The sequence below is a fragment of the Scyliorhinus torazame genome, chromosome 17, assembly GCF_047496885.1.
Source record: "Scyliorhinus torazame isolate Kashiwa2021f chromosome 17, sScyTor2.1, whole genome shotgun sequence".
NCBI classification, from domain to species: domain Eukaryota; kingdom Metazoa; phylum Chordata; class Chondrichthyes; order Carcharhiniformes; family Scyliorhinidae; genus Scyliorhinus; species Scyliorhinus torazame.
In genome coordinates, this window is record NC_092723.1 from 12,114,178 (window position 1) to 12,127,364 (window position 13,187).

The 13,187-nt window shown below is 47.0% G+C and overlaps 1 protein-coding gene across 1 annotated transcript in view; it reads right to left on the reverse strand.

Moving 5' to 3' along the window:
- Positions 1-13,187, reverse strand: part of LOC140394559 (Fc receptor-like protein 5) — a 136,352-nt gene that overhangs the window by 92,530 nt on the left and 30,635 nt on the right. The window contains exons 5-6 of the mRNA XM_072481918.1: positions 9,937-10,027; positions 2,305-2,340 (exon numbers count right to left, since the gene is read on the reverse strand). Of these exons, the coding sequence (XP_072338019.1) occupies positions 2,305-2,340; positions 9,937-10,027 (127 nt within the window). The remainder of the gene's footprint in view (positions 1-2,304; positions 2,341-9,936; positions 10,028-13,187) is intronic.

A 13,187-nucleotide genomic window follows, 5' to 3' on the forward strand; every position in this document is an offset into this window, starting at 1 on the left:
ACAAAACAAAGGCAACTGTGAATGTACAGTGAAAACAACAGAAAACAAAAGAAAAATTATATACACATTGTTGTCCTTTGTTCTTTACATCGGTTGTAGCTTCTTGTTTGACATTCTCCGTTGGGTGTTCATTCCCAGCCGGATCCCTCACTCTTCCCCCCCCCCCCCTCCCCCCCCCCCCCCCCCAAACTTTCTTCTCAACCCTCCTACCCTTCTGGTCATCTGCAGTTTCCTCTTCAGCTCCTATATTTTGTCCCTGTATGGTTGGCGTGACGCCGTGTGTTTTGTTATTTACTGATCTTGGTTGGGCACTATGTTTCTTTGTACACCCCTCCTCCCTCTTTTCATTGGCATTCGTTATTGTGTTGTGGCTTTCAGCTCCCTGGCTGTTGGCTACAAACAGGCCTTGGAAAAGCTGAGAGAATGGCTCCCACATTTTGTGGAAGCCTCCATCCGACCCCCTGGATGGCGAATTTCATTTTCTCCATCTGGAGAAATTTCCAATAGGCCAGACAGCCAGTTTGCAGCTTTGGGTGGTGCTGCTGATCGCCAGCCAAAGAGGATTAGGGAGCCAAAGGCAAGGGCGTCGGCCCTCCACCCCATGAATAGATCTGGCTGTTCTGAGACCCCGAAGTCTGCCACTCTCGGGCATGGCTCCACCCTCACCCCCACCACCTTGGACAGAGCCTTGAAGAAGGTTGTCCAGAACCCGACAAGTCTGGGGGAAACCAGGGCACCAAGAGGAAACCCACGTAGACACGGGGAGAATGTACAAAGTCCACACCCAAGGCTAGAATTGAACCCGGGTCCCTGGCGCTTAGAGGCAGCAGTGATAACCACTGTATTACCGTGCCGCCATCGTTTCCTCTGAGTGCTTTGGTTTCTTCCCACAGTCCAAAGGTGTGCAGGTTAGGTGGATTGGACATGCTAAATTGACCCTTAGTGTCCAACTGTTGGATGGCGTCATGGTGATAGGGCGTGAGCCTGGGTAGGGTGCTCTTTCGGAGTGTCAGTATGGACTTTATGGGCTGAATGGCTTTCTTCTGCACTGCGGGAATCCTATAAGCACTAATCAAAAAAAAAATCAGATGTTACAAGGACAGTGACAGCACAAAGCCCTGCGGCACTTTTAAAATCTTATCACCATAATCTAAATTAAAACATACAAACATTTTAAAATATGCCGCATGCAAAATTATATAATATTATAGTTAGATTAAATGGTTTCACAGATTTAAAACAAATAGCCAAACCTTTGTTCACTTATCAATAATCACCTATAATCATAAAAAATAAGATTAAAAATTATTTTATAAGACTCAACAACAACAGTTTTGCCTGTTTAAAAGACAGCAAAAATAACTGTTAAGAGAAGTCTACATACCGTTAAAACACTTGTTAAAATAGTTGCCTGTTTTCTATTTAAATCTGCTATTTGAATGCCTGCCCTCATGTGCGTTCCCCAGCTGGCGGCGTCATAAGGGTTGCACTGCTCCTCCGCTGCGCGGGAACCTGCGCAGACCAGGCCACTGGTTGCCGGAGAGAAAGGAAGGTTGAGTGCATCATCGGAGTTCAGGAAGGTGTGCAGATTTCAATTTTAAAATTGGTGACCCGTGGCTGCCCACTGCTAGCAGGAAATTATGGACCATTTGTTCTGTATTGGGTCTGAGGTTGGGGTCAAGTTGCACTGTGTGGTATATATGCAACTCCCCTTAGAACTGGGAATTCCAGGTATTTTCATTGTTTTTGTTTGTCAGGGTGGGTACGAAGAATCCGTGATTGGTTCCTGCATGTGTGCAGACGGGTTTGCAGTCCGAGGAGAGGGGGCTGTGGTGTGTCATTGGTGCTGCTCGGGTTGAGGGAGAAATATATTGGTGCGCGATCGAACATGGGGCAGATAATGTATCCTGAACTCCCGTGGTAATTGTGAGCAGGCGCAGTGTGGGAATGTGTGCACCATTTTCCCATCTTTTCATGGCCTCATCCTGTTTCTCTCTTGGTCTTTGGTTGGGCCATAGGGAGACCTAGCGATGTCCAATGATTATATCGAGCCAGTTATCATGTTGTTCTCCTGTCCCCCTCCCTATTCATGGATGCTGAAGCTTTCTTTGCTTATGGCAATGTATCATTTTTGTAATTTTGTTGTGTTGTTTGCTAAAATATAAAACCTTAATAAACATGCTTCAAAAAACACTTTATGACGTAGATTTGTTGGAATGTTCAAAGCTGGTGAGTAATGAATATTTGATCAGGAGGCAAAATTCCATCAATGTCGATGCACGCCCAGAATCCTCATTTCCCCACATTGGACAAGCTGTGAGAACCGGAATCACTGAGTGGCTGGAAAAGACAAACATCAGAGACACTGAGAATGAGAACGATGAATCAATTGAGTTTTGAACAGAATTCTGCAAATGGCAACAAATTGAGACAAAGCTTCTGAAGAAGTGGAGCAGTTTCGGGATCACTCTGTCCACCCGCTGCATGTGCGCTGGGAAAACCTGTCATTTGTGTCCTGCTGGAAAACATGGAACATTATTTTCTCACAGGTAACTAATGTTTCCCTGCAGCTGTGATTCTGGACAGCTGACTGGAGAAATAGGTTGTTACGTCTGTGTTATTAAATATATTTTATACAGTCCACTTGCTGCTTCCAGCAACAATACCATTGGGTCTGTGTCTCAGCCTCTAGCTGCAGTCTGCAAAGGTTTAAGTCTCCTTGTGTTCTTGTCCAAAAACAATCAGCCCTGCTGCTGTTTTTTAACCTTTCCCATTTCCTTCCTTTTTCTTGTATCTACAGTTTAATAAGATTGGATTACACGATGGAAGAGTTCTATAAAGGATGGTTACACAGGACCATAGCAACAGGAGTAGCTCATTCATCCCCTCGAGACTGTTGCACCATTCAATTGGATAAGATTGGGTTTATCTGTTATTCCACTCCAAGAGCCGGTGCAGACTCGATGGGCCGAATGGCCTCCTTCTGCACTGTAAATTCTGATAATCTATGATAATCTATTTCTGCTCACCAATCCATATCCTTTGATAAGTTTAATTGGCCCAGCATCCACAACCTTTATCATGGACCAGTTTTGGATTCCCATGACCAGCTGTGTGAAAGAAATGCTTCCGCATTTCACTCCTAAAGCTCGCACTTTTAGTTCCTGCCCCTAGTGGTGATCTTTGTGAGGTTGTCGTCAGGATGGAACGATTAGTGTTCACAAAGACACTGGAAGCTAGGTTCATCAACAAAGCAAAATTTATTCACAACACTTGAATTAAAATTCGACACTTATTCCTATAGTAAACAAATAGATTGTATTAAACAACACTCACTGACACTGTCTCTAATAATAAGAATCAACTTTATTGTCACAAGTAGGCTTACATTAACACTGCAATCAAGTTACTGTGAAAATCCCCTAGTCGCCACTTTCCGCCGCCTGTCCGGGTACACAGAGGGAGAATTTAGAATGTCCAATTCACCTAACAAGCACGTCTTTTGGGATTTGTGGGAGGAAACTGGAGCACCCGGAGGAAACCCACGCAGACACGGGGACAACGTGCAAACCCCACACAGACAGTGACCCAAGCCAGGAATCAAACCTGGGACCCTGGTGCTGTGAAGCAACAGTGCTAACCACTGTGCTACCATGCCTATATGCTAACTGTAACTATATGCTATCCTCTCCAGCTATACTATGCACTTCACTCCAGTCTCGTCTCTATTTTACTCTCTCCCAAAAGCCTAAGAGTCAGTGCTTTTTATAGTACTGTCCCTAGCTCCATCTTGTGGCTAATTGTAACATGACGTTAACTCTTCACATGCTGTACCTTTCTATAATGTCACACCCCATTGTACTCAATCTATCCACTGAGGAAAGTATTTCTCTGTACCTACCAGACTGCATTCCTTAAAAAGTTCAACAGCTCACCCCTCCAATCCACAGCATTCTTGCCTTTACTATGAAGATGATAAGTTCTTCAGTGACATCAACTAGAAATAAAACCCGAGCCACATGGATTTCTGTCTCCTGGATTGACCCTGTTTGGTCAGAGACAGGATCTTGGCCAGCACCTCAACCCTCGTGCAGAGGCAGTGCTCTATTGTCAGATACGGCGGCACGGTAGCACAGTGGTTAGCACAGTTGCTTCACAGCTCCAGGGTCCCATGTTCGATTCCCGGCTTGGGTCACTGTCTGCGTGGAGTCTGCACGTTCTCCCAGTGTCTGCGTGGGCTTCCTCCGGGTGCTCTGGTTTCTTCCCACAGTCCATAAACGTGCAGATTAGGTGGATTGGCCATGCTAAATTGCCCTTAGTGTCCAAAAAGGTTAAGTAGGGGTTACTGGATTACGGGGATAGGGTAGATACGTGGGCTTGAGTAGGGTGCTCTTTGTAAGGGCCGGTACAGACTCGAAAGGCCGAATGGCCTCCTTCTGCACTGTAAATTCTATGACTATCTATCAATTGTGATTTGAGAGCACCATCTGCTTGTTCAGGTGCCAAAAGTGGCCATGACAATATTTGGAGAAGAGCAGAGATCCCCCAGTGTCCTGGACTAATCAGATTATCTAGAGATCTTAAATTTTTTAATAAAATCCTTCAGTGATCAAGTGAAACTTCCATTTATTGCTGGAGGTTTCCCTGGATTAAGACAACTGATCAAATCATGATGGATGCAGCTACAATAAGGATCAGGAATGTTGATACCATCTGCAACAAGCAATCCCATTGATCTTTCCCACATAACATCAGCGGCAGTTCAAAACAGCTCATATAATGGGGAGAATGCTGGAGAATGGGGATGAGAAAAATATCGGCCATGATTGAATGGCGGAGCAGACCACATGGGCCGAGTGGCCTAATTCTGCTCCTATGTCCTATGGTTTTATAATCTGGAAAACACTTTGGCCGGGATTTTCCGCTCTTGTTCTTCTCGGGGGGGGGGGGGGGGGGGGGGGGGATTTGGTGACGGGAGTGGAAAATCTCACGAGAGGAAAAGCTCAAATCGCGTTTTACTTCGACGGGAAGTCTCATCGTAATTGTCCCCAGCTCCCGTCAGTGGCACAATGGGAATCCTGATGTTCAACATTTGGGTACCATTATCAGGTCTCTGATCAACCTTTCCGGACAAAGTACTTAGCATCATGTCTTCAATGCCTCTTTCCCCACCCATAGGACCATAGAAATTATACAGCCCAGAATGGGGCCATCCAACCCATCATTTCCATGCTGGCCCAATGACACCAAAGTGCTCTATTTAATCCCATCTTCCTGCACATGGCCCATAGCCCTGCAGCGTACAGTACCTAAGATGTAGAATCTTAATAGAGTTTAGGGTTTCTGCCTCCACAAGTTACTCAGGCAGCGATTTCCAGATTTTCCTCATGTCCCCTCTACACTTTCTGCCATCCAGCTTGAATCTATGACCCCTGGCTATTGAACTCTCTGCCAAGGAAAACAAATTCCCCCTGTTTACTCTATCTCTACCCCTCACAATTTGTAGACCTCACTCACATCACTCTTCAACCTTCTCTGATCCAAGGAAAACAACTAAAACTTCTCCAATCTCTCCTCATAGCTACAATTCTGCACTCTCTCCAGAGCAATTACATCCTTCCTATAATGCGGTGACCAGAACTGCACACAATACTCCAGTTGCGGCCTCACCAGTGTCTTATAGAGGTCCGTTAGTATAATCCTATTTTGTATTCCATTCCACTGCCAATGAAGGAGAGCATTCCATCTGCCTTCTTTACATCTTCATCGAACTGCACTGCTACTTTTAGTGACCTGTGCACTTGCACACCAAGATCTCACCCTTCATTTACTCCTCTCAGTATATTACCATTTATTGTGATCTCCCAATCGTGCTCCCCTCATTCAAGTCCAGATCGTTCATATATAAAACAGACAGCAGGGTTCCCAACTCCGAGCCCTGCAGTACACCACTTGAAACAGCTTTCCATTTGCAAGGGCAGTCATAGACCACTACCCTTTGTTTCCTGTTACTACGCCAACTTGGATCCAATTCACCACATTACTCTGTATCCCATGGCCTTTTACTTTTTTGACCAGTCTGCAATGTGGGACTTGGTCAAGTGCATTACTAAAATCCATGTAGATGACATCCACAGCACTACCCTCATTGATCCTCCTTGTCACTTCCTCAAAGAATTCAATCAAATTTGTACCTTAAAGCCATGCTGACTATCCCTAACTAGTCCATGCCTTTCTAAGTGACAGTTTATCTCTCAGGATTGATTCTCTAACAATTAGCCCTCCACCGAAGTAACACTAACCAGCCTATAATTGTTTGGCATTTCCTTTTGTACCCTTTTTAAAAAAATATATTTTTATTCTCCTTTATCACATTTTAGCCCAAATTCACACCCAACAATAAACAATAATCAGTAACGAATGTAATGTCAATCCCCATATCAATAACAACGAGGTGGAGACATTCACTCTCCGGAGCACCTCACACCAGAACCCTCTCCTTCATCCCCTCACCCAACTCTTCCTCCCACTTTGCCTTGATCCCTTCCAGCGGCGCCTTCTCCTCTTCCAAAATAGCCCCGTAAACCGCCGACACTACCCTCTTCTCCAGTCCCCCTGTCGCAGCACCTCCTCCAGCAATGTGGAGGCCGGCTCCACCGGGAAGCTCTGTATCTCCTTTCTGGCAAAGTCCCGAACCTGCATGTATCTAAACATTTCCCCCTGCTCCAGCCCATACTTCGCTCCCAGCTCCTTCAATCCTGCAAACCGACCCACAAGAAACAAATCTTTTAGTGTCCTAATTCCTTTCTCCTTCCATCTCCGAAAATTTCCATCCCACTTCCCTGGCTCAAATCTGTGGTTCCCCCAAATCGGCATTTCCCTTGACCCTGCCCAAAACCCGAAGTGTTGGCGAAACTGCCTCCAAATTCTCAATAAAGCTATTATTACCGGACTTCCTGAGTACTTCCCCGGGGCTATCGGGAGCGGCACTGTTGCTAGTGCTTTCAATCCCGACCTCATGCACAAACTCCCCTCCATTCTGACCCACTGGGAGTCAATCCCTCTGACCCAGCTCCGCACCGTCTCTACATTCGCCAGCCAGTAATAATACATCAGGTTCGGAAGACCCAAACCCTCTGCCTGCCTTCCTCTCTGTAGTAGCACTTCTCTAATTCTGGCCACCTTCCCTCCCCATATGAACGAAGTAATCCTTCCCTCAATCTCTCAAAAAATTACCTTTGGCAGGAAAATCGGCAGCCATTGGAAAATAAACAGAAATCGCGGCAACACATTCATTTTAACGGCCTGTACCCGACTTTTGTACCCTTTTTAAACAACGGAACCACATTTACATTCCTCCAGTCCTCCCGCACCTCCTCTGTGCGAGTGAAGATTGGTGAATAATTCTCAGAGCATCTGCTATTTCTTCCCTGACTGCCTTCAACATCCCAGGAAACAATCCATCTGGCCCTGGTGACTTATTCACTTTCCTCCAACACTTCCTCTCTCACTGTGATCCTTTTATCCAATATTTCTTACTGCTCCTCTTGGATTATTATATCTGCAACATCCTTTCCTTTGTGAATACGGAGACAAAAAATGTGTTTAAAAATCTTCCCATATCCTCTGCACCTTCACGCAAGTTCCCTTCTTCATCGCTGATAGGTCCCACGTTTTACTTAACTAGTCTTCTACTCTTACATGTACTGGTAAAAAATCTCTGGGTTTTCCTTAAGCTTGCTTGCTAATATCTTTTCATGCCCTCTCTTTGATTTGCTTATTTATTTTTTTACTTGATCCCTGTACTTTCTGTACTAGGCTATCTGCAGTCTTGAGTTTTTTGCGACTATCAAAAACTTTCTTTTTCTGTCTAATCTTCTCCGGTATTTTTCTGGACAACCATGGGGGTACCATTTTTATTTTTGGAGGGGACATGTCTACTTCGTACCCTAAGGATCTCACTAATTAATGCTTCCCACTGGTTTACCACTAACATATCCTTTAGCAGTCTTGTCCAGTACACTTCGGCCAAATCAGTTCTCAGTTTTGTAAAATTTACCTTCCCCCAGTTTAAAATTTTTACTTCTGATTTATCTCCGTCCTTTTCCATGAATCTAACTGAATTGTGGTCACGATCCCCGATATGGTCGGCCACTGTCACTTCTCCCACTTGTCCATCTTCATTTGCCAAGGCCAAATCCAGAATTCTGTCTCCTCTCGTTGGGCTTCTCACGTATCGTTTAATAAAATAATCCAGGACATAGTAGATGAATTTTTCACCCTCAATACCCCTTATATTGTTTGAAACCCAATTGATATTGGAACAATTAAAGCCTCCGACTATTATTGCCCTCTTATTCCTACAGGCAGAAATTTGTCTACATATACCTTTTTCTATCTCCCTCTCACTGTTTCGAGGTCTGTAGTATACTCCTGGAAGTGTGGCTGCCCCTTTTTTATTCCTATATTCAACCCATAAAGTCTTAATTGTTAACTAGTTTATTACATCATCTGTTCTCACAACTGTAACTGATTCTTTAAACTATAATGTTGCCCCCACCATTTTTGTCATCCTTTTTATCCTGCCTGAAAACTCCATATCCAGGGATATTGAGCTGCCAATTCTGCCCCTCCTTTAGCCAGGTTTCTGTTTTCGCAGCGACATCCTGCTACCATGTGTCTATCAGTGCCCTTAGTTCACCTGCCTTGTTTGTAATACTCCTTGCATTGAAGTATAAACAGTTCGACCCCAGCAGTTTCCTTTGCTGGATTTGCTTTTTAACCTTTGTTTCTTTTGGATTTCCGAGTCGCTGACTGCATCACTGACTAATGTCCTACTTCCTGTGTCCTTAATCTGAATCTGACCCATCTAAACCTATTCTTGGGTTCCCATTCCCCCACCACACCAGTTTAAAACCTCCACAACAGAAATAACTAAAGCCCCCCTGAGGATATTGATCTCAGCTCTATCCGGGTGAAACCTGCCCCAATTTCCTCAGAGTCGGTCCCAATGCCACAAGAATCTAAATTCCTCCCGGGTACACCATTTCTCCAGCGACGCATTAATCTTATCTATCCTCTTATTCCTGCTCGCACTAGCGCATGGCACTGGGAGTAATCCTGAAATCACTACATTTGAGAACGAGCATTTTAATTTATCCCCTAACTTCCGATATTCAGCTATATGCAGATCCTCACCCCTTTGTTGTTGGTACCACTGTGTACCACGGCCACTGGCTGGTCACCCTCCCTCTCCACAATGCCCTGCCACACTTTGAGATAAAAGGTAAAGTTCCGCCATTGTTTAATCCTGTGGGCATTTACATCAACGCAAGATTTTCGGGTGGAGGTGTGGGCTTGGGTAGGGTGCTCTTTCCAAGAGCCAGTGCAGACTCGATGGGCCAAATGGCCTCCTTCTGCATTATAAATTCTATGAACTCTGATTGAGACACTTACGGACGACGTCGAAACGACACCAGAGCCAACATGAAAACACAGATGCTTGAGGCTCGCCGACAACCACACAGAAATCCGGGTCCTCCAAAACATCTAACTTATTGGCTGTTGCATTTGTTAATTATTCACCTTGTAAGTTTTTGTTAATGTTACATTGTGTTTCATTGCAGAAACCTCTGTTGTAGGTTTTGTGCATTCATGTTTGTTCCTAGGTCGACCGCGTGACGTATGGATGACATTATCAACTGTTTGGGCGGGCTAAACGTCAGTCTATTCTAGCAGCCTGTGTGACAACACCTTTCCAATAAAGCTCTTGTTTGTTTGCACCTTTGTGGTCTGCAAGCCTATCCTTTTAAATATACCACAGTTTACATCAACGCAAGATTTTCTTCCCAATATCTGTGATCAATGTATTTGGAATAATTGCTGGAGGGTTTACAAAGCGCTCAGAATGGTTCTTGTAAAGTCCGTAAAGCTCACCTTAGATTTCCCCGTACACCATGTGACTGAAACAGCACAAATCACCAGCAGAGTAAAGAGCCCCCAGCGGATCACTTCCCAGATAATGTAACTGAGGAAAATGGAAGAGGTACAACATTATTTGCAGGAAATGCGACTACTTCACGTTTGAAACGTAAATCATTTGTTTCTGCTGTGGCCTTGGTGTATTGTAGCAACGTAAAGCAGCAGAGACAAGGCACGACTGCTGGAAAAATAAACTAACGTTTTACTGATCAACTTCATGATTATCGGATAAAGATCAAATGGAGCAAATTTAATTAGATTTCCACAGCATATCTGTCATGCTAAGTAAAATCTTATAAGAGATATTTTATGAATTGTCTGGTCATTGGGGCGGATGCACTGTGTGGTGCAGTATAGCAATGGTGCCGTATCTGTTCAGTGACTAAGGAACGCAGAATAACACCATCCAACACTGTTTTGAAGTACAGTCATATTCAACTCAATGTTAACTCTGTTCCTCTCTCGACAGATGCTGAGGGACCTTAGTTTTTCCAGAACTTCCTGTTTTTATCATCCCACAATTCCCTGGTGCATCTCCTCACAGGAAATTCTTAACGAAAAGGAAGCAGACGACCTTTAACCCTCTCAGTGTGGGGACAATGTGTAAAACTGGGGAACTGAGTAGGAGAAGATGACAGTGATTGAAATGTTCCTGTCTGAGATACTCCAGAACACCCAGGAAATCTGCCATTACTGGGGTGCGACAACTACATCTCTATGAGATCGGGTTCATGATGAAGTGATTCACATGAATAATGAAAACTGCAACATTTGAGGGGCGGCAAACAAGAAATGTTGACTTCCTCGCCTGAGTTTTCACAGCAACTTTGTTACTAAACACAATGGATGAAATTCTCCCAAACAATAACGAATGACAATGCGATGTACCGGCGCACCCAACTTGGTTACATGGCGAGGCTGTTGAATCAGACGAGAGGCACCTTGCGCAATCCGTGATGCTCAAAACTTATTGTGAGATTCATCGAAATCGTTCGGCCTTTAAAAATGACAACCCGATTGGTCTTCTTGCGCTCGCCAGCTGAGCTCCCCACTAGACAAAACGTGGCCGCACACTACGAGTGCCGGGAAACACGCGGCTAAACGCGCTCGCTCGGGGACTTTGTTCCCTTGCGGGAGAATCGTGCCCTCGGGATTTAACTAAATGGGAACAAATTCCCATAGCGAACGTGTTTAGCTGTGTGTTTCCCGACACTCACAGCGCCGAGAAACACAACGCTATCAAATAGCACTCGCCTTACATAAGGGGTCTCAGCGGGGAACGCGTGACCGAGGCCACACACAGCCACGTTTTGTGCACGAAGGAGCTCACCGGAACTCCTCAGTGTAGCGAGAGATCAGAACGCCATTTTAAAATGGTTTTCCGATCACTGGAGCCCCCGAAGCGACCAAGCAAAATATGCCTGCTTGGCACCTGGGCACTGTCCTTTGCACCTTGGTAGTGTCATCTTGGCACCCCTTCAGTGCCAGATTGGCACTCTCTGGGTGCCAGGTGTGCACTGCCTGGATGCCAGGGCAGTACCTTGCTCTGTCCCTGACCACCCGGGGGCTCCAATGACCTTCGAGCCCACTGCCCGGTGTCACCATCATGTCTGGTTTCCATTTTTGGAGACCAGGACTAATTCACGCCAGTGTGAGGCTTCGCTGGCGAGGCCGATAAATTCTGGGAGTCGGTAGACTCCGCCTTCGAACAGGCTGAGGATATTGGACTGAGGATAATTACTCATTTAGATATGCTGATCCAGCCACTTCCGGTGGCGGCTATGAAGGAGTAAGTCACACATTTGGTGACTTTTGGACCTTTCCCCCCGATTTTTTATCGGACTTGCTTTGAAAAATTGATGACAGAGGCAATTGTGTACTGAATTCCCACATCGGTGCATGAAGAGAATGACTAGAAGTGCTCGGAAAGGCAGAAACAGAAAGACAGGGAAGGCTTGGGCTGAAGCTGCAGTGGAAGAAAGCATGGCGGAGGACCGGACATCTGGCTTGTCGACCCAGCGGTCAACGGAGCAGCTGATGCAAGTTATCCAGGAGGGCTTAGCCAGGCAGAAGCAGGACTGCTTGGACCCGATTAAAGAGGCAATTTCGCGGCTGGAACTTAGATTGGATGCCCAAGATCGGGCGATCCAGAAAGTAGAGAAGGCGCTGGCTGACCAGGAAGAACATCAAACAGCGGTGGAGTTGGAGGTGGGGATGCTAAGAGACCAGCAGAAAAGGCTCCTGGAGAAGGTGGAGGACCTAGAGAACAGGTCCCGCTGGCAGAGCCTGAGAATCGTTGGGCTCCCGGAGGGGTCCGAAGGAGCGGACGCTGGGGCATACACAGCGGTCATGTTCGAGAAGCTGTTGGGGGATGGGGCATCCCCCCGACCCTTGGAGGTGGACCGGGGTCACAGAGCGCTTGCGAGGAAGCCGCGAATGGGAGACCTCCCGAGGGCAATGGTGGTGAAATTCCACAGGTATTTGGATAAGGAGCATATTCCACAGTCGGCCAAGCAGCCACATAGCTGCAAATGGGACAACAGTATCCTACGGATCTATCAGGACCTGGGGCGGGATTCTCTGTAATCGGCGCAATGTCCACCGACCGGCGCCAAAAACAGCACGAATCAGTCCGGCATCGCGCCGCCCCAAAGGTGCGGAGTTCTCCACATCTTGAGGGGCCGAGCCCTCACCTTGATTTCCGCCCCGCCGGCTGGCGGGAAAGGCCTTTGGTGCCCCGCCAGCTGGCGCGGAAATGACTTTGCCGGGCGGCGCATGCGCGGGAGCATCAGCGGCCGCTCACGGCATCCTCGCGCATGCGTAGTGGAGGGGGTCTCTTCCGCCTCCGCCATAGTGAAGACCATGGCGAAGGCAGAAGGAAAAGAGTGCCCCCACGGCACAGGCCCGCCCGCGGATCGGTGGGCCCTGATCACGGGCCAGGCCACCGTGGGGGCACCCCCCGGGGCCAGATCGCCCCGCGCCCCCCCCCCCCCAGGACCCAGGAGCCCGCCCGCGCGGCCTTGTCCCGCCGTTTGAAAGGTGGTTCAATCCACGCCGGCTGGCGTGGGTTGACAGCGGCGGGACTTCGGCCCATCGCGGACCGGAGAATCGCCGGGGGTGGGCCCGCCGACCGGCGCGATTTCCGCCGACCGGCGCGGCGCAATTCCCGCCCCCGCCGAATCTCCGGTGGCGGAGAATTTGGGACA